At 48.5% G+C, this 25,441-nt stretch overlaps 1 protein-coding gene across 1 annotated transcript in view; it reads right to left on the reverse strand.

The window, feature by feature from the left end:
• B3GLCT (beta 3-glucosyltransferase) overlaps window positions 1-23,789 on the reverse strand; it is a 118,157-nt gene extending 94,368 nt beyond the window's left edge. The window contains exons 1-3 of the mRNA XM_027557475.1: window positions 23,440-23,789; window positions 7,729-7,778; window positions 1,629-1,668 (exon numbers count right to left, since the gene is read on the reverse strand). Of these exons, the coding sequence (XP_027413276.1) occupies window positions 1,629-1,668; window positions 7,729-7,778; window positions 23,440-23,512 (163 nt within the window). The 5' untranslated portion in view covers window positions 23,513-23,789. The remainder of the gene's footprint in view (window positions 1-1,628; window positions 1,669-7,728; window positions 7,779-23,439) is intronic.
• Window positions 23,790-25,441: the final 1,652 nt, after the last annotated feature.

The following is a 25,441-nucleotide window of genomic DNA, read 5'->3' on the forward strand; positions in this document are numbered from 1 at the left end:
CCACCTACAGGCTCCCCTGGTGGCTCAGTGGTTAAGAATCCACCTGCCAAAAAAAAAAAAGAATCCACCTGCCAGTGCAGAGGATACAGCTTTGATCCCTGACCCAGGAAGATCCCACAAGCCGCGGTGCAACTAAACCCACACACCACAACTACTGAGCCTGTGCTCCAGAGCCCGGGAGCCACGGCTACTGAGCCCACATGCTGCAACTACGGAAGCCCACACACCCTAGAGCCCACGCACCACAAGAGAGCAGCCCCCGCAGCCACATTAGAGAAAGCCCAGGCGCGACAACGAAGACCCAGTGTGGCCTAAACTAAATAAATCAATCTGAAAAAAAACATTTGCTACAGGAGGCCCAGCAGTTTCCACACACACACACAAAAAAACAAAACAAAACACGGAGGGGATATATGTATACCTATGGCTGATTCATGTTGAGGTTTGACAGAAAACAAAATTCTGTAAAGCGGGTATTCTTCAATAAAAAAGTAAATTAATTTAAAAAAAAAAAACAAAACACAGACAAATGCCCAAACCCACCAGGGTTGGCTGCAGAGGTAAAATCTCTATTTTAATCTCCTGAGGAGTGGCTGACCACGCAGGGTATTGTCGTGTTGTCATGTAGGGAAGACAAGCAGCGCATCACTGTGGCTTCTTAAACACGGCTACTCTCAAGACCCCAAGACTCTAGCCCGCACCCCTGTGGTCCCTGTACACCTGGGCCCCAGCACAGCTCATCCTACCCCCGCCACCCAGCAGGGCCACTACCACCTTCCAGACTCCTCAGAATCCAGGCCCAGGCAACAAGGACCTTACGAAGGAAAGTGTGTCCCTTTCCCCTCGTCCAAGGTTCACCTCCCGAGTCTCCATCACCTGTCCTGGGATGACCCACGACGACCAAGTACACACACTTGGGGAAGAGACCCAACATACAGAGGCCAGCCTTGCCCTCCCGTCATCACCTAGAGCCTGTTTCCCAAAACTGAAGCCAGAAAAAAAAACACAACAAACTCACGGTCACAACCCTGACAATGCTCACAATACATGGGGGAGAAAGATGGGTTTATAAGGCAGTGAGTGCAGACTGGGAGCTGGTGGGACTGAGAGACATGTGCAGCGTCTGCAGAGAAGCCAAGAGCCGCCTCCGCCAGAGGATTTGACAGAAGACGTGGTCACCACGCTGACCCGCAGGGGACAGGCTGCCTTCAGGTCAGCAGTGGTGCCCCGGCTCCAGGCAGAGGGGACATGAAAAAGGCCACAGCTGACCCTTCCTCCCACTAAGTGTGCGTGCGCCCCTGAGAACAGACTCTGTCTCCATTACCGCTGTACTCCTTACAGCAGCCCCCCAGCACGGAAGTCTCTCTTTACCAGCAGCTCAATACACTGAGGCTGAGGGAAATAAATCCAGCTCATGAATTATTACTTCCAATATGTTCATCTGAAATGTGTTCTCGTGTCTTCGTGACGGTAAACACTGGGCTGAGCAAAAGATGAAGTATTTGGCCAACAATATTTATCACATAAATAAAATCAGAAAGAAAAATTCACTTCACTGAAATGTAATTTACAAGAAATAGCCCCTGGATATCAACTCTTAAGTTAAAAAAAAAGAAATCGTTACTCACCTATGTCATTTTTCTTTGATATATCACTTTTCTCCAAATTCTGTATTTTAAATAAAAGAGAAAAAGATCAATCTCATCACATTAACAAAAAACAAAAACAGCAATACATGAAATAAACATGTATGGTACATATTAACATCTGGGGGTAAGACATGGAAAATGAGAGCTTGGAAGTGCTCCTTAAAGAAACAGACAAAAATTAAGGCAGGAAAAGCAGCAATAATATATTTCTGCATCAGAACAGAAGACTCCTATGGGGCCGTTCATCTCCTACATGATGGTGGGCAAGTCACCGAATTGAGCTGAGGCTCTTTCTTCTCGTGTAAAATGGTTCACAATGTTCCTGGGAGATATCGTTTTAAACCCTGAAACATGGTAAGAATTACATACGCGTCAGGACTGTACCCATTCTGACTGTGTGTTCCTTGGGAAGACGGGCTCTACCAAACACCATATTTATCATCTGGGGGGCTCAGACATGCGCCCATCAGCAATGTCACCACTGTATTCTCTCCTACCTGAGAAGCAGCTCTGGGGGGAGGGGGTCTACCTGGGGCTCACAAGATTTCCTGAGCACGGAAGGGGCTCTCAGAGCTGCAGAGCTTCAAACACAGAAACGTGGACGTGGGCACGTGAGCACAGATGTACCTGATCCTGATCAAACCAGCTCCTCAAAGACTCCTCCACAAAGCGCAGAGTGTCAGCAGCTAAATCTGCCATCTTCACTGTCTCCTCTGGCAGAAGGAATTCTCCCTCTAATTGCCCCTTTCCATTTTCAACCACCACACGCTATAATTATGACAATTGGACGGTGGCAAATATCCTTCCATTTCCCTCACGACTGCAACAAGAAATGCAGTCGTGAGCTGTTACCAACAAAACATCAGCAGCTTACAAGCCAAGATACTGCCACCGAGACATGTCCTCTCAGGATGCAGGAGGGACTGTAACAGCAGACGGGGGAGCAGCCACCTTCGGCAGCGTTTTCTGAAATTCTCTGTGTCTCAGGAGTAGAAATAACAGTGAGTGGAGAAGAACCTCAGAGTTATGTACTGATCTGCTTGCCCCACCTCGGGGTCAAGTGACACTTGACCTAACGATGATAAAACACATACTTTTCAGAAGAGCCGCTAAGAAGACTGGAAGGCTCAACCACTTCCCTAAATGTGCTCAACCAGGGCCAGGCTAGCATCCTAGGCCGGCACATGTGGACTCACTACCTCTCTGGCCAGGAGCGCGGCCTGAGCCCGGGGACGGAGCCCTCGGCTTCCCCTTGGCCAGGCTGCCTCCTCCTTGCCAGGCCACGCCTTTGGCTGCTAGACACGGATTATAGAAAACTGGAAATTTCAGATCCAAAAGTAGCACTGGAATGGATAAAGAAACTGTGGCCTCTTGGTACAATGGAATATTAATCAGCCTTAAAAAAGGAGAGAATTCTAGGACTTTCTTGGTGGTCCAGTGGTTAAGAATCCACCTGCCACTGCAGGGGACACAGGTTCGATCCCTGGGTGGAGAACTAACATCCCACATGCCACATGGCAACTAAACTTGTGCACCACAACAAAGAGCCCACAGATCCCGAGTGCCGCAACTAAGACCCGAAACAGCCAAATAAATAAGTAGATTCTTTTTAAAAGGAAGGTAATTCTGACACATGCTACAATATGGATGAACCTAAGGACATGATGCTAAGTGAAATAAGCCAGTCATAAAAAGATAGAGACTGTATGACACCACCTACGTGAGGTACCTAGAGCTATTAAATTCAGAGATGGAAAACGGGGTGGTGGAGGGGCAGGGGCCAGGAGGGGATGCAGAGCTGTGGCTTCATGGGAGGAAAGTTTCAGTTCTGCAGGATGAAGAGAGTTCTGGAGACTGCTTGCACAACAGTAGGAACATACTTAGCCCTACTGAACTGTGCACTTAAAAATGGCTAAAATGGTAAATTTTATGTGTCTTCTACTACAATTTTCTAAAAATAGCATGGGAGATGATCCAATCCAACATTCCCCTTCTGCAGATAAAACAAAAGAGGCTCGGAAAAGGCACAGGATTGGCACAACATCTAACAGCCATTCTAGCCACAGGCCAGGACTGAAGGTCTTTGGCCCCTTTCCAGCGTTCCTTCCTTACACCTTCCAGTAATACATGCCCAATCCTCCCCCAGAGGCACTGTTCAGAAAACATGCATCATGAGATGGAAACATACTTTGAGAGTAACCTAAAAGATATGCAGAGTACATCATGCGAAATGCTGCATTGAATGAAGCACAAGTGGGAATAGAGATCACAGGAAGACATATCAATAACCTCAGATATGCAGATGACGCCACCCTAATGACAGAAAGCGAACAGGAACTAAAGAACCTCTCGATGAAGGTGAAAGAGGAGAGTGAAAAAGTTGGCTTAAAACTCAATATTCAGAAAACGAAGATCATGGCATCTGGTTCCATCACTTCATGTCAAATAGATGGGGAAACAATGGAAATAGGGACAGACTTTATTTTCTTGGGCTTCAAAATCACAGCAGATGGTGACTGCAGCCACGAAATTAGACGCCTGCTCCTTGGGAGAAAAGTTATGACCAACCTAGACAGCATATTAAAAAGCAGAGACACTACTTTGCCGACAAAGGACCGTATAATTAAAGCTATGGTTTTTCCAGTAGTCATGTATGGATGTGAGAGTTGGACCATAAAGACAGCTGAGCACAGAAGACTTGATGCTTTTGAACTGTGGTGTTGGAGAAGACTCTTGAGAGTCCCTTGGACTGCAAGGAGATCCAGTCAGTCCATCCTAAAGGAAATCAGTCCTGAATATTCATTGGAAGGACTGATGCTAAAGCTCCAATATTTTGGCCACCTGATGCATAGAGCTGACTCATTAGAAAAGACCCTGATGCTGGGAAAGATTGAAGACAGGAGAAGGGGATGACAGAGAACGAGATGGTTGGATGGCATCACCGACTCGACGGACATGAGTTTGAGCAAGCTCCGGGAGTTGGTGACGGACAGGGAAACCTGGCATGCTGCAGTCCATGGGGTCTCTAAGAGTCAGACATGACTGAGTGGCTGAACAGCAACAGCAAAAGTATTCATAATACCTACAACAAAAGCCACCTTTACCGGAAGTTGAACATAAAAAGTATCCTGAACTCAATGATTCCAGCCAAGCTGGAACAGGAGCTAGACTTTCTGCCAGATGCCTTGGCAAAACCAAAGAAAATCAACTGAAATGCCACAGCTTCCTGTTATTAAGCACTGCAGCTCTGACTGCTGGATACAATAGGTAGGAAATGACTGACCATTTCAAACGGCTCAATTTGTAAACTGTAAAAATAAAATATCCAAGAATCGCCTGATTTAGGTGAACTGAAATGGAACCAAAATGGTCTTCATTAATTTCCCCTTTGAGAAAGAAAATTGGAGTAAATGAACTAATTGACAGAACATTTAAATTCTGTCTCCAGCTTTCCTTGTGAAAAGGCTTAGTTCTTCCTAAGAAGAAACACATGGTTTATTTTATTATCTCTTCTGCTGTGTGTTTCTAACACCATCAGTATCCATCAAAACGTGCTCACTATCAAAAGTTCTCTAGGTCAACGGAACTGCTACTCAGACAGGAAAGATATCTGCTACCAGGACACGCACCCCACAGACAGCTCCTACCCTAGCCAGAAAAACACAGATCTAAGACAACCTTCAGTGCAGCTTTTATCTTTAAAACACAAGAGATTTGAACACTTGCAATCCATATATGTGATGCTTAGTTTATAAATCCTTCATTAAAAGAAGATTAAAAAAAAAAAAGCCTCACAAGAATTTGCTATGAAATCTTTTAAGTAAAGAATTAAACTGGCATCTTCAGCTTGATCACAACCGCCCACCCACCCCTGTGTGGAAACTTCTTGAAAGGTTGCATGGGGCCTTTCTTGCTGTCACAGCAGGTAAACGTGTAAATAGGGACGGGCACTGCTCTCAGTGGCAGACACACAACGTAATCTTCAATCTGCCTTTGTGAGGGCAGTCCTGTTTCAGATGAGGGAACTGGACATGGGTGTGTCCACTGGGGGCCAGGGTGGGAGAAGGACCGTGAACCACAGCAGTCTGGCTCCAGAGCCTGGCTCCACGCCTATGTCCCACAGGGCCCAGTGTCACAGGCCAGCACAGGATGGAAGGCAGGTCGAAGTCACCCTCAGAGCTTGGCTGAGGCCATGCATAGCATGAGCTGGGAAGGGCAGGCTCCACGGAAAGCCGAGGTGGGCCAGAATTCAGCAGAGCCAGGGCCCGGGGAGCCAGGAGATGCACCTGGGCCAGAGGGCAGGCCCCGGCCGGGACAGCAGGGTGACGGCTGCCTCAGGATTCCCGTGAGGAGCCTCCTGACACCAACCAGGGAAGCTGAGTGACTTGGGGAAGGCCCCCAGCTCTGAGCAGGACTGGCCTGGTTCTAGGGAACCAGGGCCCTTGACTACAATGAGCAGTGGGGTGAGCAGGAAGGAGGGCGGCCTTCTGGGCCACAATGACGGCTCCCAGGTGTGCTGAGGGTGATACGCCAAGGACACCCCAGTGAGCATGATTACTGTCAAGGGCCTTAAGTCCTGTCTCAGGTTCATCTACAGACAGACTTCAGACAACCTTGGACAAATCGATTCTCCTCCGTCTCCCAGCCTTGGCATGGGCTACAGTAGACATTTCATCACTGCCTCTCCTCAGGGGATTAATGGCTTTTTGGCTCTGTAGCCAAGCACAGATGGGGTTAATGACACTTTTCAAGGACTTTAATACCTTTGCATGAAAAAAATGACACTAAGATATAGGACTTACCTTATCTCTACTTATATTCATATATGTATTTAAGGCCAAAAATATACGTATTTCTTCTTTTGGAAAGATGAGTAAAAACCTATATTTGAAAGTATGTGCTATAATTCCTAAATCTATTATACAAAATTTTAATTCCCTATTAATAACCCTTAAATTCATAATGAGCTTCATTATAGCCAAACAAACACGTGACAATACACAGGACAACGTAATACAAAAATACAGCATGAAAAATTCACGGAGTCTGCAAGTGGATTCTGACCTCACCTTTTAATACTCAAGTGACCTCGATCAACTCACTTCTCTAAGCAAGTATTTTCTCTGCTCTGTATGCGAGTATCTGCTTTGCTTAGCAATAACACGACCACTGAGAAAAGCAAACCAAATTAAACGTCTGAAATGCTTTATTAACCATAAAGAATCATAAAACCATAAGGAATTATTATCCTCATTTCCCTTGTGTGGGAACCCCATGGTATAGTTAGAACAGATCACACTCTGTTGGTAAAAGAAACATTCTATTTAAAAACACTTTTATACTAATTGTGGGGCAAAAAAGAGAGTCAACTGAGCCTTAATTAATGCAACAAAAACAACTCATATTTTAAAAAATATTCTCTTTCTCAAATGCTAAACTGATCTAATGCAACCCCAAATGGCAAAAGTTAGATGCAGTTCTTGAATGCAACCAGTGATGGGAGAGGAGCAGCTCTGAGATTTGAAAAAATGCTGTTCCCCCGCCATGGGTCCCCCACGTCTTCATTTCAGGTTCTGACTCTACAAGGAGCCTGGTGGTCACCTTTGGGGTCTCAGCCAGTCCCCAAGATGCCCTTTCACATAATGTCACCTCAAGGTGAGGAGCACTCAGGGACTTGTGACCCCGACACAGCACACGTTTCATAGGCTGGGAAAACTAGGTCCAAGATTAAGTCCATGGGGTCTCAAAGAGTCAGACACGACTGGGCCACTGAACAACAACCTAAGACGTGGAAAGACCAGAAAAAATCTACAGTATCCAAGTTAAGACTTCTAAAATGTCTAGCTCCATATCCGAACACCTTTTTTCTTAAGATAAAATTTAAAACCAAGTGGATCTGCCTTAATAAAGGTTTTTTTTTTTTTAAGCAAGGCTATGTGAGTTGCTGCTGTGGATTCAAAAACCAATGTTGACCAACATTTCATTAATTCATTGAAAGATGAAATCATTATAGCTCCCATTAAAGAAAAGACAGACAAATCTCAGACAGCAAGAATAGATTTGGTTTTAGAATTAGTACCTTAGACTGTCTGGCCTCTTTCTTCACATCTTCAGAAACCAAAGCAAAAGCTAGGGGGGAAGGGAGAAATAAGAAACATTTGTACATTAAAATCAGCAATTAAGATTCATTCTCATATTCAACAGTTTTGCTTAAAATGGAAAAAAAAATTATACTTTAACAGAATAAATTTTGCTCGTTTTAAAAGCAGCTGCATTGCTGCAAACTAGTACCGAAGGCCGCCTTTCTCCAGACCTAAGAGCATCCACTGGTGTGAAGTCAACAGGCTCAGGTTCCCAGCGAAGGAAACACTACATCTAAAGAGGATACCATTTGTATCTGTAGCTATAAACCACAAGACAGAGGCATACAGAGTACAACTTCCTAGAAACCTGAATTCTGGTGCCTTCCAAAGCAAAGGGGAATTGCTGAGATTCCACCAGGAAGAAGTGCAAATTCCCACTCTCACATCCCTGTCAGAGCCCGGCGGGCAGCGGAGCGAAATCTGGGGCAAGCTGTCCGCCTCCGTGGATTCGGGTCAGTGCGGTGGTACAGAGGCTCCTCCAGGCACGTGGGGAGAGTTACCAGAACCCGGCTAAAGCCATGGCGCCAGGGGAGAGAGAGGAAGTAGAATCATTCCCCATTTAGAATGACCTTGAGTCGGAGCCCATATAGACAAAGATATCCCCAGAGACATATCTAGGCTCTACATTAAAATAATAATAATAATCTGACAGTAACACGTGGGAAATAGGAAGTAAAATAATAAACCAGTCAGGAAGGTTAACCAGACAAAACCATAATACCTTAACTTTACAGTGCGTTTCTCCTGAAAAGCTAAGAGGAAGCATTTCAGAGTCTGCTTTCTCCAATTAGCGTTCCCAAGAGAAAACAATGCTGTGGCGCAGGAAGGTAGGAAGGGATGGCCAGACAATTCCAGGGAACAACAGAGCAGTGCAAGGCGCGTGGGGGTGGGCAAGACAGGATTCTAGGTAACGGAGAAGACCCTGCTCAGAAGCAGGAGACAGGACCACCCATCCTGATGCTTGGAATCCTCCCACCCCAGTCCCAGACACCCACTGCCTCAAATCTAAAACATATTCACACTCGGAAGCAAATGACTAACGTGGTTTAATCACTTCCACTTCCAGGATGACATTTCAGAAGGCAGGTAAAATCCAGATGAACCTCTCTGTGGGCACTGAGATCCCAGGTAGCACTGTACGAGGCTCTGGAGAGTGCAGTGTCCCCTGACCCCGACACCCCTTCCCCACCCTTCACTCTGCTTTATTCTTCTCCAGAGCGCTTACCACCACTGACACCGTCTATAGCTATTTGTTTATTGCTTGTCTTCTATGTTAGTTTAATGTAAGCTTCATGAAGGCAAGAATGTGGTTTTATGTACTATTTGCCCCCTACGACAGGGGCAGCACACGGAAGAAAGTCAATAAATATTTATCGAATGAAAGTCTTCCCGAACCATCATTCAAGGGCTGTCTCCTTACACTGACATTGCCAACCCCGGAGAACAAAGGACTTTAGTGCCCCCACTGAATTCATGGTCACTAAGATCGATGCCTAATTCACTTTTTACACACACACACCCCCCAAGACAAATGCAAAGCCCAAATCATTCACAAAGTTCTAAGAAGGGAGGAGAGATTTAACATCAAACACCATTTACATTCTGCTTCTGGGTATTTAATATTTCGGTTTTGTTTTACTTATCTCTAAACTAGCAAACACATTTAAAACCCTCAAGAAGATCCCAAAAATGGATTAATAAACATCTTACAGGGAGGTTGCAACACATCAACACCCCTCAGCATCACAGAATTCTAGAAAATGAAACAGTGTGTCAACCTATGGGATGTAAAAACTGTGGTCGATCTAATACAGGATTCTTGAGCCTCAAAAATCCATCTCCCCCAACCCTGTGCATGGCATGCTAAGTTGCTTCAGTCATGTCCAACTGTAGCCCATCAGGCTTGTCTGTCCATGGGATTTCCCAGGCAAGAATACTGGAGTGGGTTGACATGCCCTCCTCCAAGGAATCTTCCGGACTCTCCTGTGGCTCCTGCTTTGCAGAGGGATTCCTTACCATGCAGCCACCAGGGGAAGCCCTCCCCCAACCTCATGGATGCCTAATTCCGAGCACAGACAGTCAAAGCTCTCTGGATTAGAATTTCCTTTTATCAAGAAAAAATAACCTTCCCAATGTAACAAATTCAGTGACTCCTCAGCTAATAAGCAGGGTTAGTCTTAACCTCATTTTTCTGCCAAGGCCAGGTAGCCTTATGAAAAAGAAGAGTGTGTCAACACAAAAGCCCTTGCCCTTCAGAACAGACTCTGTACTGAAGAAAAAGTGTCTTTAGTATGCATTGGTTCTAAATACTACTAACACATCACCTTTCATCAACAAGCAGCTAATGTTAGCTGACAGTGTTACTGTATAAAGTAAGAATTACCTTCAGGAAAGATGCTCCCCATAAATCAAGTGAATTCCACAAATCCTCCTTGTCTTTATGGAATAAAAACACCATACTTTTATTCAGCAAGGCTTAACTGAGGGAAGGGTAAACTAGATTTTAATTCTCTGCAAAAAATATACTGGCTTCCCAGGTGGCTTAGGTGGTAAAGACTCCACCTGCTAATTCAGGAGACGCGGTTCAATCCCTGGGCCGTGAAGATCCCCTGGAGGAGGGCATAGCAACCCACTCCAGTATTCTTGCCTGGAGAATCTCATGGACAGAGGAGCCTGGTGGGCTACAGTCTATGGAGTCCCAAAGAACTGGAGATGACTCGGCCACTAAATGACAACAAAAAGTTAAAATACCCTTTAAAAACAAGTGACAAAACTTATTTCTCTCCATCACTCTATGAAATTAAAAACTCCTTTTTCCCATGACAGAAATAAATTATATAATATTTAAAGCAATAACATAAGAAATGCAGTTACTTGTACGCATAAGAGCAAATCAGAACATGGCAAGATAATCCCCGTTAGATGAATATTAAGAAAAACACTAGTTGGTTTTATCTTTGCATTTCCATAATCTAAATAAAGCAAATCATCAAGGAACCAAATGCATTTTGAAGGCACAGGATACGCTATCTCGTTAACAAATCCAAATATAAAATAATGAATCACTGACAGAATTCCTACCAACTTCCCTGTTGGCTCAGATGGTAAAGAATCTGCCTGCAACGCAGGAGACCTGGGTTCAATCCCTAGTCCAGAAAGATCCCCTGAGAAGGGAATGGCAACCCACTCCAGTATTCTTACCTGGGAAATCCCATGGACACAGGAATCCATGGGTCACAAAGAGTAGGACACAACTCAGCGACTAACACCTTACCAACAAAATCCCAGCTTTTGCACTTTGTGGAAATGCAGGAAAAAAACGGTGCTGACAGAGGAGAAAGTGAGAAAAATTAGCGAGTGAGGTAAGAAATTATCTGTCACCTTCGACAACCGTAACAAGAATACAGAGTGGGACTCTCCCACAGCAGGAGGGAGGCAGAGACCCCAGCAAGGAGGGGTGGCTGCCAGGGGCTCAGTGTTTGCTGTTTGGCTTCATACTAATTTCCAGATTCAGTGGGGGGAAAAAATATTCTTGAAAGCTTGGTCTTAATGCACACTTGGAGAAATATTCTAAAAGGTAAATCATGCTCTTCTATGCTAAGCGGCTGTTTAAAAAGTAATTTTCCCTTTTCTATCTTCAACATGCATTCCTGTAACTGCTACAGGGAACTATATTTAAAGTGCAAATCAGGGCAGGCAATAGAAATAAGACCTTTCTCATGATAACTTTAGATAATTCAAGCCAATGAATGTGTGTGAGCACATCTACCCCGAGAGATACATCAAATTTTACAGCGATCCCGGGCCTGAGATTTATAGGCTAGCCTCGGCCCTAGAGTGTAAGAAACAGGAGAGGAATTAATTGCGATGAATTTAAGCAACACTAATCAACTGTCTTCCGTCCATCCCCCCAGGGGAGGGAGGAAGCAGGATCAGCCCAGGCAAGAGAAGACCCCTGAGCCTCCCGTCTCTGCTTTGTTCCTGTACCCAACTCACCCTCCCAAACTCTCCCTGTAACCTTTATCACAGAAACCAAATTAAATACCAAACATGGAAAGCACCAAGAGGCTAAGTGGCCCCCTCAGAGGTGAGCTGCCAGGATGGGAGACCTGTGGGATGGGCAGAAAGGGTTTAGCGAAGGTTCAGCAGGACTGAAGGCTCAGGAGGTGTCCGTGGAGGAAATAAACGAGCACCATGGGACCAGGCGGTCCTGGGCCCCCACCCCAGCTGTCTGGGACAGAACCCACCCCTGGCGCCCCCAGGCTCAGGGCTTCCCCTGGTCCGTTCTCTGCTGTGACCTACTTCACATAACAGGATTCAGTGGCAAACCCCGCCCCAGGCAGCCCCGGCTCCCTAGGGCTTCCAGGTTTAATTCCAGCTCCTCCGAAGGGGCCTGGACTCCGGGATGCAAGGCCTGCAGCCAATTTAACTGGTTCCCCGACCTGCTTTGAAGATAATCCCTGGCAGCAGACGGAAGAGAAACAAAGGCGTCTGCCCAAGCACCTGCATTCCTCACGCTCCTCTCACAAAGCCACTGTCTCCAGGGTTGCGGACGTGGGGGCGGGGGACACCCCACATGGAGCGCCGGTGACTGTGCGGGGCTGAGGACAGAAGGGCAGAATCAAGGCAGCTGAAGAGCCCATGGGTGAGGCCACGCAACACACCACACGGGCTCAGAATGGGGCCTGCCTGGCACGTGCTGGGGGCTCTGGGTGTGAGCAGCCACTGTCAGTATCTTTATTAATGTATGCTTTCGCGTGTTCAACAGAAAATCAAAGAGGGGCTGCCTGAGTTAAGCACCAGGCTTTATGCTAGGAGCTGGGTGACGATGACAAAGCAGCGGCTCCCCAAGGAGGTCTAACCCCACAGACAAGTCCTGTGTCAACTGCCAAGGGCAGATGGGCGCGCTCTGACGGCACCACCGCCCAGGGAGCCCCTGAGAAGGAGGGAGGGCAAAGCACCAAGCAGGGCAGCAGAGGCTCCAAGCACAAGAGGAGGAGGCCTGGAAACAGGCTTCTGCACACAAAGCACATCCAACCGTCCAGCGCGCCCAGAGCATGGGCACCTGGGGGGCGGGGAGGAGTGACCTGGGCATGGACACCTTGGCGGGGGCCAGGGTGGGGGTGTTGTGTGACTGGGGCCAGGGGTGAGGCTGGAATGGCAGGGCCATATCCTGAAAGGGGTCAGTCCGGTCTTACTCTGAGTGCCACCGAAAGCTTTCTGAGGCTTTTGAGAAGGGGGATGCCATGCTGAAAGCTGTGCCTGAGACCAGTTTCCAGAGACAGCGTGTGGGTTGGGCTGTGGAGAGACAAACACACACACACCAGCCAGAAGGGAGCTGGAGCCAGACTTTGAGAGCTAAGGGACCTAATGAAGGTGAGGCGACTCCTGGGCACAGCAGGTGGGGAGCCAGAGTCGTGCTGAGGTGTTGAAGCAGCAGCATCTCCAGGTCTGGAGACGGACCCCACGAGTGGATGAGGGCAGGGAAGGGCCGACGGGGAGACGAGCACAGATGACTCCAGGATTCGGATCCAAGCGACAGGGTAAGCCTGGGGTGCCATTCAGATGCTACGGGATAAAGGACAGCGAGCAGACTGTGGGAAAACTCAACGTGGTTCCCCGTTTCCCGAGCTGCTACAGGGGATTCAAGTGGCAACACCCCCATCGTGGCCTGGTCCCCAGTGTGCAGAGGCATATTCAGTGTCTCCGTGGCGTGGTGGAACCAGAGCCACAAAGCTGGGTGCTCAAGATGGGAGCAGGGGAACCCCAACATCTCAGGGACTAACTGCCAAGGAGACAGAAAGGCGTGGCCAGGCAGAGAGAAGGCAGGCGTGTGAGGTGTTTTCTGAGCCCTCTCCTTAAGGGCACCTGAGAAGGACGGACAGAAGAGCTAGAGACTTTTGCTCAGGGACCAAATATAAACAGCAAACTCTTGGGAAAAGAGATCCCCTGCTTTGGGGACGACACCAGCGCCATTCCAACACCACGGCGGGTAGAGAACATTCAGGGTCAGGAACCTCTTCGCTGTGTTCCATGGGATTCCCAATCTTTTCAAAGGATGCAGCCAGTTGGGAGAAGTCAGGAGAGGCAAGGCTCCCCCATGGCAGGGAGCACAAAGACCCCACTTTCCTCCTGCCTGAGCCCCCCGCTGCCCACACTGGATCTCACTCCATCTGAAACACGTTCCCTTGTTTCCTCACAGAAATCAGCGGGAAATGGAGTCTGGAACACAGACTTTCCCTCACTCGGCAGCGACATTTGCCAGGACCAATATACTCCGCATGCCAGAGGGTTAGCATATGTACAGGAAGGACAATAAACAGAGGGGGGAAAAGAGAAAAAGGAAAGAATTATATATTTTAGGAAGGAAAAGATCTCTTGCTTCTTTGATTCATATCTCATTTAAACAGATGATATGAAAACCCATATGCCACTCAGGATCTGAAAAGAAGCAAACTCCAACTCAAACAGAGTTTGGCGACGAAGTCATAAGCAGGCTCCACAGGCGGAGTCGTGGGTGAGGGCAGAAGAACCCTGTGCACACACCCCACTCCCCAGAACACCCGGAAGGGGTCCGGGAGAGCTAACATGCAAACACAGGAAGTCAGAGCTCCGTCTAACTCCCTTTACACTGCTGGAGAACATTCAGCAGTCAACTGCCAGGCTCGTTTAATGCCTGACTTCTACTATCTTAGTTTTGAAATATAAAATGTGGGTCCCAGGGCTTCCTGGTGGCTCAGTGGTAAAGAATCCGCCGGCCAATGCAGGAGACACAGGTTCAATCCCTGATCCGGGAAGATCCCACATACAGAGCAGCTAAGCCCAAGGGCCACAACTACCGAGCCTGTGCTCTGAAGCCGGGGAGCGGTCACAAGAGAAGCCACCGCAATGAGAAGCCCGTGCACTGCAACAACGAGGAGCCCCCAACCAGAGAAAAGCCTGTGTGGCAACGAAGACCCAGCACAAAACAAGTGGGTCCCCAAAAGCACACCGGTCAGTGTCGCTGAATCCATGGTACCCACAGTCTGAGACATTCCAGGAACTCATCTATAGTCCAAAAACCTTTGATCCAACAGCCCACTACTTCAGGTTTTGAGACTCACGCTCCAGGTACTAGAGTCCCTTCAGTAGCATCTATAAATCTGCCAAACAATACTGGAACCAGAGGAAGACTTCTGAGTTCCAATTCTGGGGTTTCTCATTCCCTTCCCAAGAAGGCAGAGCCCCTGAATGCCAAGTATCAGGCCTCAACTCCACACTCTGCTTTCCCCGTAACAGCTCCTTACTGCACCTTAAAAGACAAAGCAACCAGCAATCACCTTTACATTCTACAGATGTGCACGGGAACCACCAGTGACAGTCCCAGTTCAGACCTGGGGGCCAGGGTGGTCCCAACAGGGCTCTGCAACGTGCCAGCAGACACAACTCACCTGGCGCCCTGTTAAAGACACAGATCCCCGGGGCCCTGTCTTAGCTCTCCTGAACCAGCAAAAGCTGGAGCTGGAACCCAGAAATCTGCATTTTAACAAAGGAGACTCTTTAAAACCCTGAAGTGTTCCCACGTGTGCTGAAGTCTGACACCCACTCAAAGCAACAGAACGCCTGTCTTTTTTTATTTTTCCCTTCCCCCAACTGGGTTTGGCCATTTATCTTCCTTTGCTTCCTTCATTTCATAAATGACAAACAAGCTCCTGCCTATCCACCCTCGAGGATCTGGAGAAGATAAATTCAGTGTGATGTGTAAAGAGCCTTGAGCTTCTTATGGGAAGCAATGATGTAAACCAAAACATATCACCTTGTAAGATCATAAAATATTCCTTTAGGAGTGAAAGTAAGTTGTATCCCTAGGAGAGACTGGCACTGCTCTAGTTGAGATGCATTCAAATCGTATTTGATGATACTTTAACTCATTTGTTTTGGTTAAACCTGCTGCTCTACATCAGGTCAGCTTTACAGATAAAGCCTGTTGGCTTCTCCAATTTTATTACACAGACATTATTAGTATTAATAAATGTTTAAATAAGTTTATGTTGTCAATCAAGGCTCTCTTCTTTTAAAAAAAAAAAGAAAGAAATGAATTCAAATTTCCCCTTAAATCTCTCTGGTGCAGACCTCTCCTCTGAGGTCCAGACCCTCAGTGGATCTCACTGCTACTGGACATGGTACCTGAGCATCTCACAGGCATCCCAAACTCAACCTGTCCAAACAGAACTCATCTTTGCCTCCCCCTAAAATTAAAAGCAAACTTTAGAAAACCGTCTGGATACTTCATGCCACCGAACTGTACATTTAAAAATGGTTCAAATGATTCATTTTATGCTATATATATATTTAACTACAATAAAACAATTTTTCCCTTTGACCACATCTGGTCCTTCTCCATCAGATCCTGTATCAGTAAACAGCTCTGCTCTCCACCTACACTCAGAGCGGGAGCCTGTGACTCATCCTTGGCCCTCCTCTCGGCCCACTTGACCAGTCAACCACCGCACCTCTGACTCTTAATCAGCTCTCGCCAGGTTGACTCTGGTAGCCTCCTCACTCGTCCCCCACGTCCACACCAGCCCCCGCCCATCCCTGCTCTACAGAACCACCAGCTTGAGTTTCTTAACACGTTAAGTCAAATCACATCACTCCCTATGACAGCCCTGCAACAGCTCCCCACCACTCTAAGGACCGAGTCCAAAATCTCCATGCTGGTCTGCAAGGCCCCCATGGACCTTCCAGCCCGCTCCCCTGTCCAGTCCCGCCCTTTCTCCACCAGCTTCCTCCAGCCAGAGCCTTGTCCTGGCCCCCTCCATCCTCCCCATGGTAGCTGAGCTCTGCTTCCCCTTCAGGTCTGAGATCCAAGGCCCTGCCTTGAGAAACGTCAGGGCTTCTCAGCCTGGCGTTATTGCCCGTTTGGACTGGAAAGCTGATTCTTTGAGGGGGGAAGGGGATGTCCCATGGCACTATGGGTTGCTCAGCAGTGCCCCTGCCAAACCACCCCCTGTGACAGTCCTGAAATCTCTCCGTATGGACAAGGATTCCCTGAGGGGGCAAGATGACCGCCCCCACCCCCACTCCCCATCGAGAACCTCAGCTCCAGATTTCCAGTAAAGCCTCATCAGTTCCTGGTGGCCCAGCAGTAAAGAATCCGCCTGCAATGCAGGCGACACAAGAGATGTGGGTTTGATCCCTGGGTGGGGAAGATCCCCTGGAGGAGGGCATGGCAACCCACTCCAATATTCTTGCCTGGAGAATCCCACGGACAGAGGAGTCTGGAGGGCTACACTCCATGGGGTCACAAAGAGTCGGACACGACTGAGCGACGGAACAATGTCCCTGAAACACCTGTCACAGCGCCCTGGACGCCACCACAGCACAGACCACGGTCCTGCCCCTGGTGCTCCTGTTCAGTGTCACCTTCCCTTTCGAGACTGCAAGCCCCATGAGGGTAGAGACAGGCTATATCGGGTTCTTCCTGCAACAACCCCAGTGTCTGGCGCATACTACATGCTCAACACCTTCTGAACAGATGAAGAAACTGAGTTTGGTTTTTCCCTTTAATACTATGTAAAACTTACTAACATGTTCTGGTAGTTCAAATCAGCCCTTACCTGGTTTCTCTGGAAGCAGCTTAGTGATCAGACCTCTGAGACGTGGCCTTAAGGGAGACTCAGTCAAGAGGTCTAATGAATCCCTGACACCTACTGTGACTTCTCCTTTATACTGGGAAAGGTGTGTGTGTGCGCGCTCAGCCCCTCAGTTGTGTCCAACTCTGTGCGACCCTATGGACTGTAGTCCCCCTCCAGGCTCCTCTGTCCATGGGATTTCCCAGGCAAGAATACTGGAGTGGGTTGACATGTCCCTCTCCAGGGGATCTTCCCGACCCAGGGATCAAACCCAGGTCTTCTGTATTGGCAGGCAGGTTCCTTACCATCTGGGCCACCAGGGAAGCCCTTGGTACTGCCTCAAGGAACTAAAAATCTGTAACGTCTGTTCAGTTCAGTTTAGTCGCTCAGTCGTGTCTGACTCTTTGCAACCCCATGAATTGCAGCACACCAGGCCTCCCTGTCCATCACTAACTCCCAGAGTTCACTCAAACTCACGTCCATCGAGTCAGTGATGCCATCCAGCCATCTCATCCTGTCGTCCCCTTCTCCTCCTGCCCCCAATCTCTCCCAGCATCAGGGTCTTTTCCAATGAGTCAACTCTTCGCATGAGGTGGCCAAAGTACTGGAGTTTCAGCTTTAGCATCATTCCTTCCAAAGAAATCCCAGGACCAGATGGATCTCCTTGCAGTCCAAGGGACTCTCAAGAGTCTCCTCCAACACCACAGTTCAAAAGCATCAATTCTTCAGCACTCAGCTTTCTTCACAGTCCAACTCTCACATCCATACATGACCACAGGAAAAATCATTGACTAGACTAGACGGACCTTTGTTGGCAAAGTAATGTCTCTGCTTTTTAATAGGCTGTCTAGGTTGGTCATAACTTTCCTTCCAAGCAGTAAGCATCTTTTAATTTCACGGCTGCAATCACCATCGGCAGTGATTTTGGAGCCCCCCAAAATAAAGTCTGACACTGTTTCCACTGTTTCCCCATCTATTTCCCATGAAGTGATGGGACCAGATGCCATGATCTTCGTTTTCTGAATGTTGAGCTTTAAGCCAACTTTTTCACTCTCCTCTTTCACTTTCATCAAGAGGCTTTTGAGTTCCTCTTCACTTTCTGCCATAAGGATGGTGTCATCTGCATATCTGAGGTTATTTCTCCCAGCCATCTTGATTCCAGCTTGTGCTTCTTCCAGCCCAGCGTTTCTCATGATGTACTCTGCATATAAGTTAAATAAGCCGGGTGACAAAATATAGCTTTGACATACTCCTTTTCCTATTTGGAACCAGTCTGTTGTTCCATGTCCAGTTCTAACTGTTGCTTCCTGACCTGCATGTAGGTTTCTCAAGTAACATCTGTAAACTATTATAAATAATGTTTCTAATGAAAAGCAAAAAAAGCTGGCCCCTAATGGTCCAAATGAGGTCAATAATTATGACTTAAGTACCAGGCCCACAGTGTTTCCCTCAGAAACACTGAACACAAGGGTCAGGACATCTCCTCCCCTCCTCTACCCACATTTGACACAGCTGCTCTTCCTCCCTCTGCTTCCACACCCTCATCCCAAGAGCCTGAATACTGGCTACAGGCAAACTCCTGGATCAAGCTGGTGACCAAGGGGGCCACACCAGCTTGGTGTCCAACAACAAAGAATCCACCCAGACAGTTAAAATCTGTGCCGGTAATATCTGAGTAATGCTGAAGAAATAAGAGAAGGGCTTAAAAATCCAAAACAGAAGAGCACAAAGCAACCTGGAGCCAGGTGTGACTCTTGGGGTCCTAACGTGTCTGATTCGCTGCCATGAAAAGAATCCAAGCAAGACCTGGCTCAGAGTGGAAAATCATCCCTGATTTTGGCAGGTGCTAAGAAATATAATCGTGACTCAGTAGAAACAGGGATAAGAAAGACAAATGCTACTATCTATTATCATTGGTTCAAATAAGCTTCTTCACAGATGTATCAATTACAATTAGGTTTGGCTGCATGTAGGTAAAAAAAAAACCCAACAACTGAGGCTTAAACAAGACAGATTGTTATCTCATGCAATACATGTGTGGAAATAGGCAACGGTGGGCTGGCACAGTGCTCCACATCTACCTGGCACCCAGGTGGTACCATCGTTTCTGCTCCATCATTGTAACTACCAGTTCTGTCTTCAAGGTCACCTCATGGTCACTAGATGGCCACCGCAGCTCCAGCCATCAGATTCACATAACAGGCAACAAGGAGGAGGAAACGGCAGAAGGCCTGCACCACTGCCGGGTCAGTCATTTTTAATAAACTTTACCAAGAGACGCACTCAGAACTCCCTGCAGACAGCTCACTGGCGACCCCTGTCTGCAAGGGCCGCTGAAGATGTCTTTCCACCAGACACACTGCTGCCGCCACCGCTCCTCCACCCTTCCCCTTATCCCCTGTATTATTAGTGTGCTCAGTTCAGTGGCTCAGTCGTGCCTGACTCTTTGCAACCCCATGAATCGCAGCACGGCAGGCTTCCTGTCCATCACCAACTCCTGCAGCTTGCTCAAACTCGTGTCCATCGAGTCAGTGATGCCATCCAACCAGCTCATCCCCTGTCGTCCCTTTCTCCTCCCGCCTTCAATCTTTGCCAGCATCAGGGTCTTTTCCAATGAGTCAGTTCTTCTCATCAAGTGGCCAAAGTACTGGAGTTTCAGCTTCAGCATCAGTCCTTCCAATGAATATTCAGGACTGATTTCCTTTAGAATTGACTGGTTTGACCTCCTTGGAGTCCAAGGGACTCTCAAGAGTCTTCTCCAACATCACAGTTCAAAGGCATCAAATCTTCAGCGCTCAGCTTTCTTTATGGTTCAACTCTCACATCCATACATGACTACCGGAAAAACCATAGCTTTGACTAGACAGACCTTTGTCGGCAAGGGCTGCTAGGGCTGCCATAATAGAAACTATGGGGGGGTGGGGTGGGCAAGGGCTTAAACAACAGAAACTTATTTCTCACACTTCTGGCGGCCAGAAGTCCAAGACCATGGAGACAGCAGTGTTGGTTTCTGCTGAGACCTCTGTCCTTGGCTTGAAGCTGGATGAGCTCTCCCCGTGTCCACATACAGCCTTTTCTCTGTGGGCATTTCTGGAGTCTCTACCTCTTAGAGTCCTACTAGATTAGCCCCACCCTTATGACCTCCTTTAACCTTGTTGTGCTGTTGTTTAGTCACTAAGTCCTGTCCCACTGTTTTGTTAATGCATAGACTGTAGCACACCAGGCTCCTCTGTCCATGGGATTCTCCAGGGAAAAATACTGGAGTGGGCTGCCATTCCCTTCTCCATGGGAATCTGCCCGACCCAGGAAGAAACCCTGATCTCCTGCCTAGGAAGGCGGATTCTTTACAACAGAGCCACTTTAATTACCCCCTTAAAGGCACATCTCCAAATACAGTCATATTGAGGATCAATGCTTCAATATATGTATTTGAAGGACAAAACTCAGTCTGTAACACTGCTGATTATCTAAGACAGTGGTCACCAACTGTTTGGTACCAGGGACCAGTTTTGTAGAAGACAATTTTTCCCTGGCGGGGGGTCGGGGGGGGGATGATTTTAGCTTCACCAGGTATTTATCTCCTGCTGTGCAGCCTAGTACCAGCCCCTGGCCTGGGGCCTGGGGACCCCTAAGAGGTTTTTCGAATCAGGAAAAAACTAAGGGTTTGGGGGATAGTGGATAGACTCTGCCACAAGAAAACCAGTTGACACTGTAAGAGATGACAAAGTTCTAGTATTTTATCAAGTCTATGCCTCCCGTTTTATAGGAAAAAAACCGAGACTCAAAGCAAGGAGAAGCCACATAGTGGCTGACCCAGAGGCATGAATAAATCTTCTGAGTCTGGTCTTGGCTCTGGACTTTAGAACTGAAGTTGCAGTGACTTTTGTCTGTATAACCATCTGGGTTTAAAATAAATGTTCTTGTTGACTTCTCTGAAAGCTTAAATGAATACACTACGCTTGTGTGAGAACTAAAGTATACACAGTCAAGTCCACTAACCAGGGAATATTTCAGGTATTTTTATACTGTCTGAATTGTTCTCATGCCTTGGAAGCCTATCATGTTCTCTATTTCAACAAGAGTCCAAGAACCCTGATTTCAAGACATATGAAGGCTGGGTACCACACCTTTCTATTTCTCCCTGTCCTTCCACAACATCAAAGCAGAACGCAGTAAAAGGAACTCGTGATTTACTTCAGATTTGGAAGAACACAGCTTCCTGTCTATACCGACCATGAAATCCCCTTCACAAAACCAAATGTTTCACAGGGACCTTTTAATAGGTCTTATATCTTATTTATTGTGCTTATCTGACAATTTCACAAGGCTAAAACACATCTTTTAAGAACGTGTGGACATTTTAGTTCATTCTGAATGTCGGGTAATATATTATCCAGTGCAGACATTCCCTTTCCTGCAGTGAAAAACAAATCCACAGAGCAACACAAGTGTGCACTTCAGCCCCTATAGTGAATATATTACACACAAATATTACATTCCCAGTACAGCAGTTACAAAGTGCAGAGCTATAAATAGAACGCCAATTTCAGCTCCCACCCACCCCATTTGGTGAGGTGCAAAACGTCCAGGCAGCAGGCCAACTGATGCAGCCGGGAGTCTCATCGTCCCTCCAACCTCCCCTCCTCTCCGGGCGCCCCCACCCCAGCGATGCACTCTTCTGCTAAAGCAGATCCCCGCCAAGTTCAGTAGCGTCCCCACCGCCAATTACAGCCTTCGCAGCCCAAGGTGCCCAAACATTTTTAATTACATTGTTACTTAATCACGCGTGTGAACAATTACCAATTAATTTCACTGGCTTTTCCCACACTTACTGAACTGCTACAGACAGGCCAGGGGCACACAGTCAAGGTCCTCATTCCGAGAGTCTTAAGTCCAAGTAGAAACGGCTGCCAAGGTTCCGGTGGGCTACCTAAACAGCAGTGCACGATGACGCTACGTCTTTTCCGAAATCGCACCATTCTGCCATTTCTAAAAATCTGAAATCACTGCCTCTTAACAGGCTGGAAACAAAAAGTCTGAGATGACAACAACCCCAAGCACGCTAATAGGAATATTTTTCCTCCAAGGTTTCAAACTTGAACACACCTCAACCATGAAAGTCAATTGCAATAATTTTTTTTTTAACTTTTATCACATTATTTTATTGGGGGAAGGGGGGGCATGCTCTTGCGAGGAGCACGGAAGAAAAAATGGGAAGGGGCATTACAGCAGCAGCAGACAAGCACTGTTTGCAGAGTTCTCTAATTCTTCCCCAGGAAGATGCAGGGTTCGGAAGACTCCCTACAGCCTCCCCCGCCCCCCGACCGACACCCAGAGGCCCAGCCGGGCACCCGGTCCTCCCTTCCTGGTCAAGGATCCGGTAGAAGGGGCTGGGACCCGGTGGACACCCCAGCCTAGGGGGCCCGGGCAGTTCCGCGAGAACCCCACAGGGAGCCCCGGGAGAGGTGGGGGGGTGCACCGCTGGCCGACCGCGCGGGCCGGGCGGGCGACGCGGGCCAGAGCGCGCGGGAGCCCGGGCCGCAAAGCCGGCCCGCCCGCCTCCAGCCTCCGCCGCCAGCGCGGGGCGCGGAGGGCCGGCGGGACGCGGGCGGAAGGCAAGGGGGCGGGCCCGCGGCCGCCGCTTCCCTCGCTCCAAAGTTTCTCGCAGTTGCACATTCACTCCGCGCTTCCTGTGGGGGTGGGCGCCGCGCCCTCGCGGCCCGGCCGGCCGCCCGCTCCCGGCGGAAGGAATTGCTGAGACGCGAGTCGAACCGGAGCGGCGGCGGGACCCCAGCGAGCCGAAAGAGGCCGGCCAGGGGCACCCCGCGGTCCCGGGATCCCGGAGAGCCGGGGCCGGCTGGGACGCCGGGAGAGGGCGCTGCCGCCGCAGGCGCGGCGGGGACGGGACGGCGGGGCGCGGGCGCCTGCGGGGCAAGGCAGGGATGGACCGCCTGGCGCGGACGCGGGGCGCGGGCGGCTGCAGCCGAGGAGCCCACGCCTCTCCAGTGCGCGTCCGGGCCGCCCGCTACTTACCCAGGGAGCAGGTGAGCAGCGAGAGCAGTGCCGGCAGCGCCAGGCGGCGGCCGCGGCGGGCGGGCGGCAGCATCCCAGCGGCGGGGCTGCGCGCCCTATATGGGCGCGGGGACCGGAGACGCGCGGGGAGCGGAGCTGCACCGCTGCCGCCGCCGCCGCCCCTGCCGCCGCGGCTGACCCGTCTCCGCGGCTCCCCTCCTCCCTTCCCCGGCCCCGCGCCGGCTCCGGACGCGCCCTCTGGCGGCCGGTAGCGGGAGCGCCCTTGTGCGCGCTTCCAGCGCCCGCCCGGCTCGTGGCTGTGGCCTGGAGGTCCCCCGGGGCCGGGCTGCCGATAGAGGTGTCCGCCCCTCTGCGGGGACAGCGGCCTCCTTCAGGGGTCCGACCTCTGTTTCCTGCGGTCTCCATTTCTCCTTTTCCTTCCTCGCATTTAACCTGGGCCCCATCCTCTGCCTTCGTGCGCTCCTGCCTTGCTCCATCACCTCCCTTTCCTCGATTGCCAGCAATAGGTCAGTGTCCCTTCTTATCGCCAAAGTGAAGCTAAAAGGGGGATGGGCAGCAGAGGAAGGAAGGAGAGGAAGGAGAATCGTTTTTCTTCCCTGCTAATGTACCATCTGTTATTAAAAAAAAATCAATAATTCAACTCTTAATATTGTTGGCACCAGCAGTTCTACTTTGATGAAGGTGTTTTTAATCAGCTCAACTAATTTACTTCATATTCTCTTTTGAAAGGGAGTGTTGCCAATAGCTTAGGCCTGGAATTTGGCTTTTAATTGAAGTTTGTGTAAATGTAAGTTTAAGTGTTCACCATAATGGAAGAGGAAGGGTGTAATTTTATTCAAAAGTCTTATTTAAAAAATAAATTACATTGGAACCTTGGCAAAGTCCCCCAGGTGGAACACACACACCCCTCCACACACACACACCCCTCCACACACACACACAAACACACACACACGCGCCCGCCTCCCCCGGAAACTTCAACCCACTGTTGCCTCCCAGGAAGGAGGCAGGACCAAGTGCTTGCGCTCACCGGCCTGTGGCCTCCTGAAGGTCACGCCCATATTTTCATTCCTATTTCCTTATATTTTTGGATGCCCGCTCTGTGCCTCTCACTGCACCAAGCACCCTCTGAACACCAGTATCTTCCACGTGGACATGTAGCATCCACCCACTTGCTGAACATCAAGTGAAGACCAGTGCCAGGCCCTAGGGATGCCAGTAAGATGTGGGTGAGACAGAGAAGCAGGTGCTGAATGTTTGCTGTCTTTAGACCAGAAAAGGTGAATGCTCTCCCGGAGGTCTGACCTTGAGTGCCTGGGACCTGTATGGCCATCTGCCCTTACAACAGCTGCTACAATTGTTTGAAAAAGATGTCTGGAGGCAATGGTGTGGTTTTTTTTTTTTTTCCTCTTTGGTTTACATTGAAGTCTTAAAACTGGAGATTGAATATTTTGTGTGGATGCAAATAGTGCCATTTGGTTCCATTCAGCCGAGGTTTGTGGCCCCCTGTCAACACCATGTTTCTGGGAGGGAAAAGAAATGTAAGACTCCTTCCTTCCATTTTTTAGTGAAGCTTTGCAAATTTATGACTGACTGCATCGATCCCTTCTATCTTTCTTTAAAATTCACCTGCCTGGTTTAGAGTTCTAGAAGTTTTCCAATTTCCAAAGCTGTTCAGCTTTCTTCCAAGAAAACCTTTCTCGCATATATTAGATATTAAATATTAAAACAAGAGACTTCCTTGGTAGTCCAGTGGCTAAAACTCTGTCTGTGCTCCCAATGCTTGAGTTCAGTCCCTGCTCAAAGAACTAGATCCCACATTCTGCAACTAAGAGTTCACCACAACTAAAGATCCCACATGATGCAACTAAGATCCAGCACAGCCAAATACATAAATAAAAATCCACTCAAACCGAAACAAAACATTACAGTGTTTAAACAGACACAGAAACCTAGAAATTAAGCAGCTTACTTTCTATGTGTTCACATATCTACTCCATGT

Source organism: Bos indicus x Bos taurus, chromosome 12, assembly GCF_003369695.1.
Source record: "Bos indicus x Bos taurus breed Angus x Brahman F1 hybrid chromosome 12, Bos_hybrid_MaternalHap_v2.0, whole genome shotgun sequence".
NCBI lineage: Eukaryota > Metazoa > Chordata > Mammalia > Artiodactyla > Bovidae > Bos > Bos indicus x Bos taurus.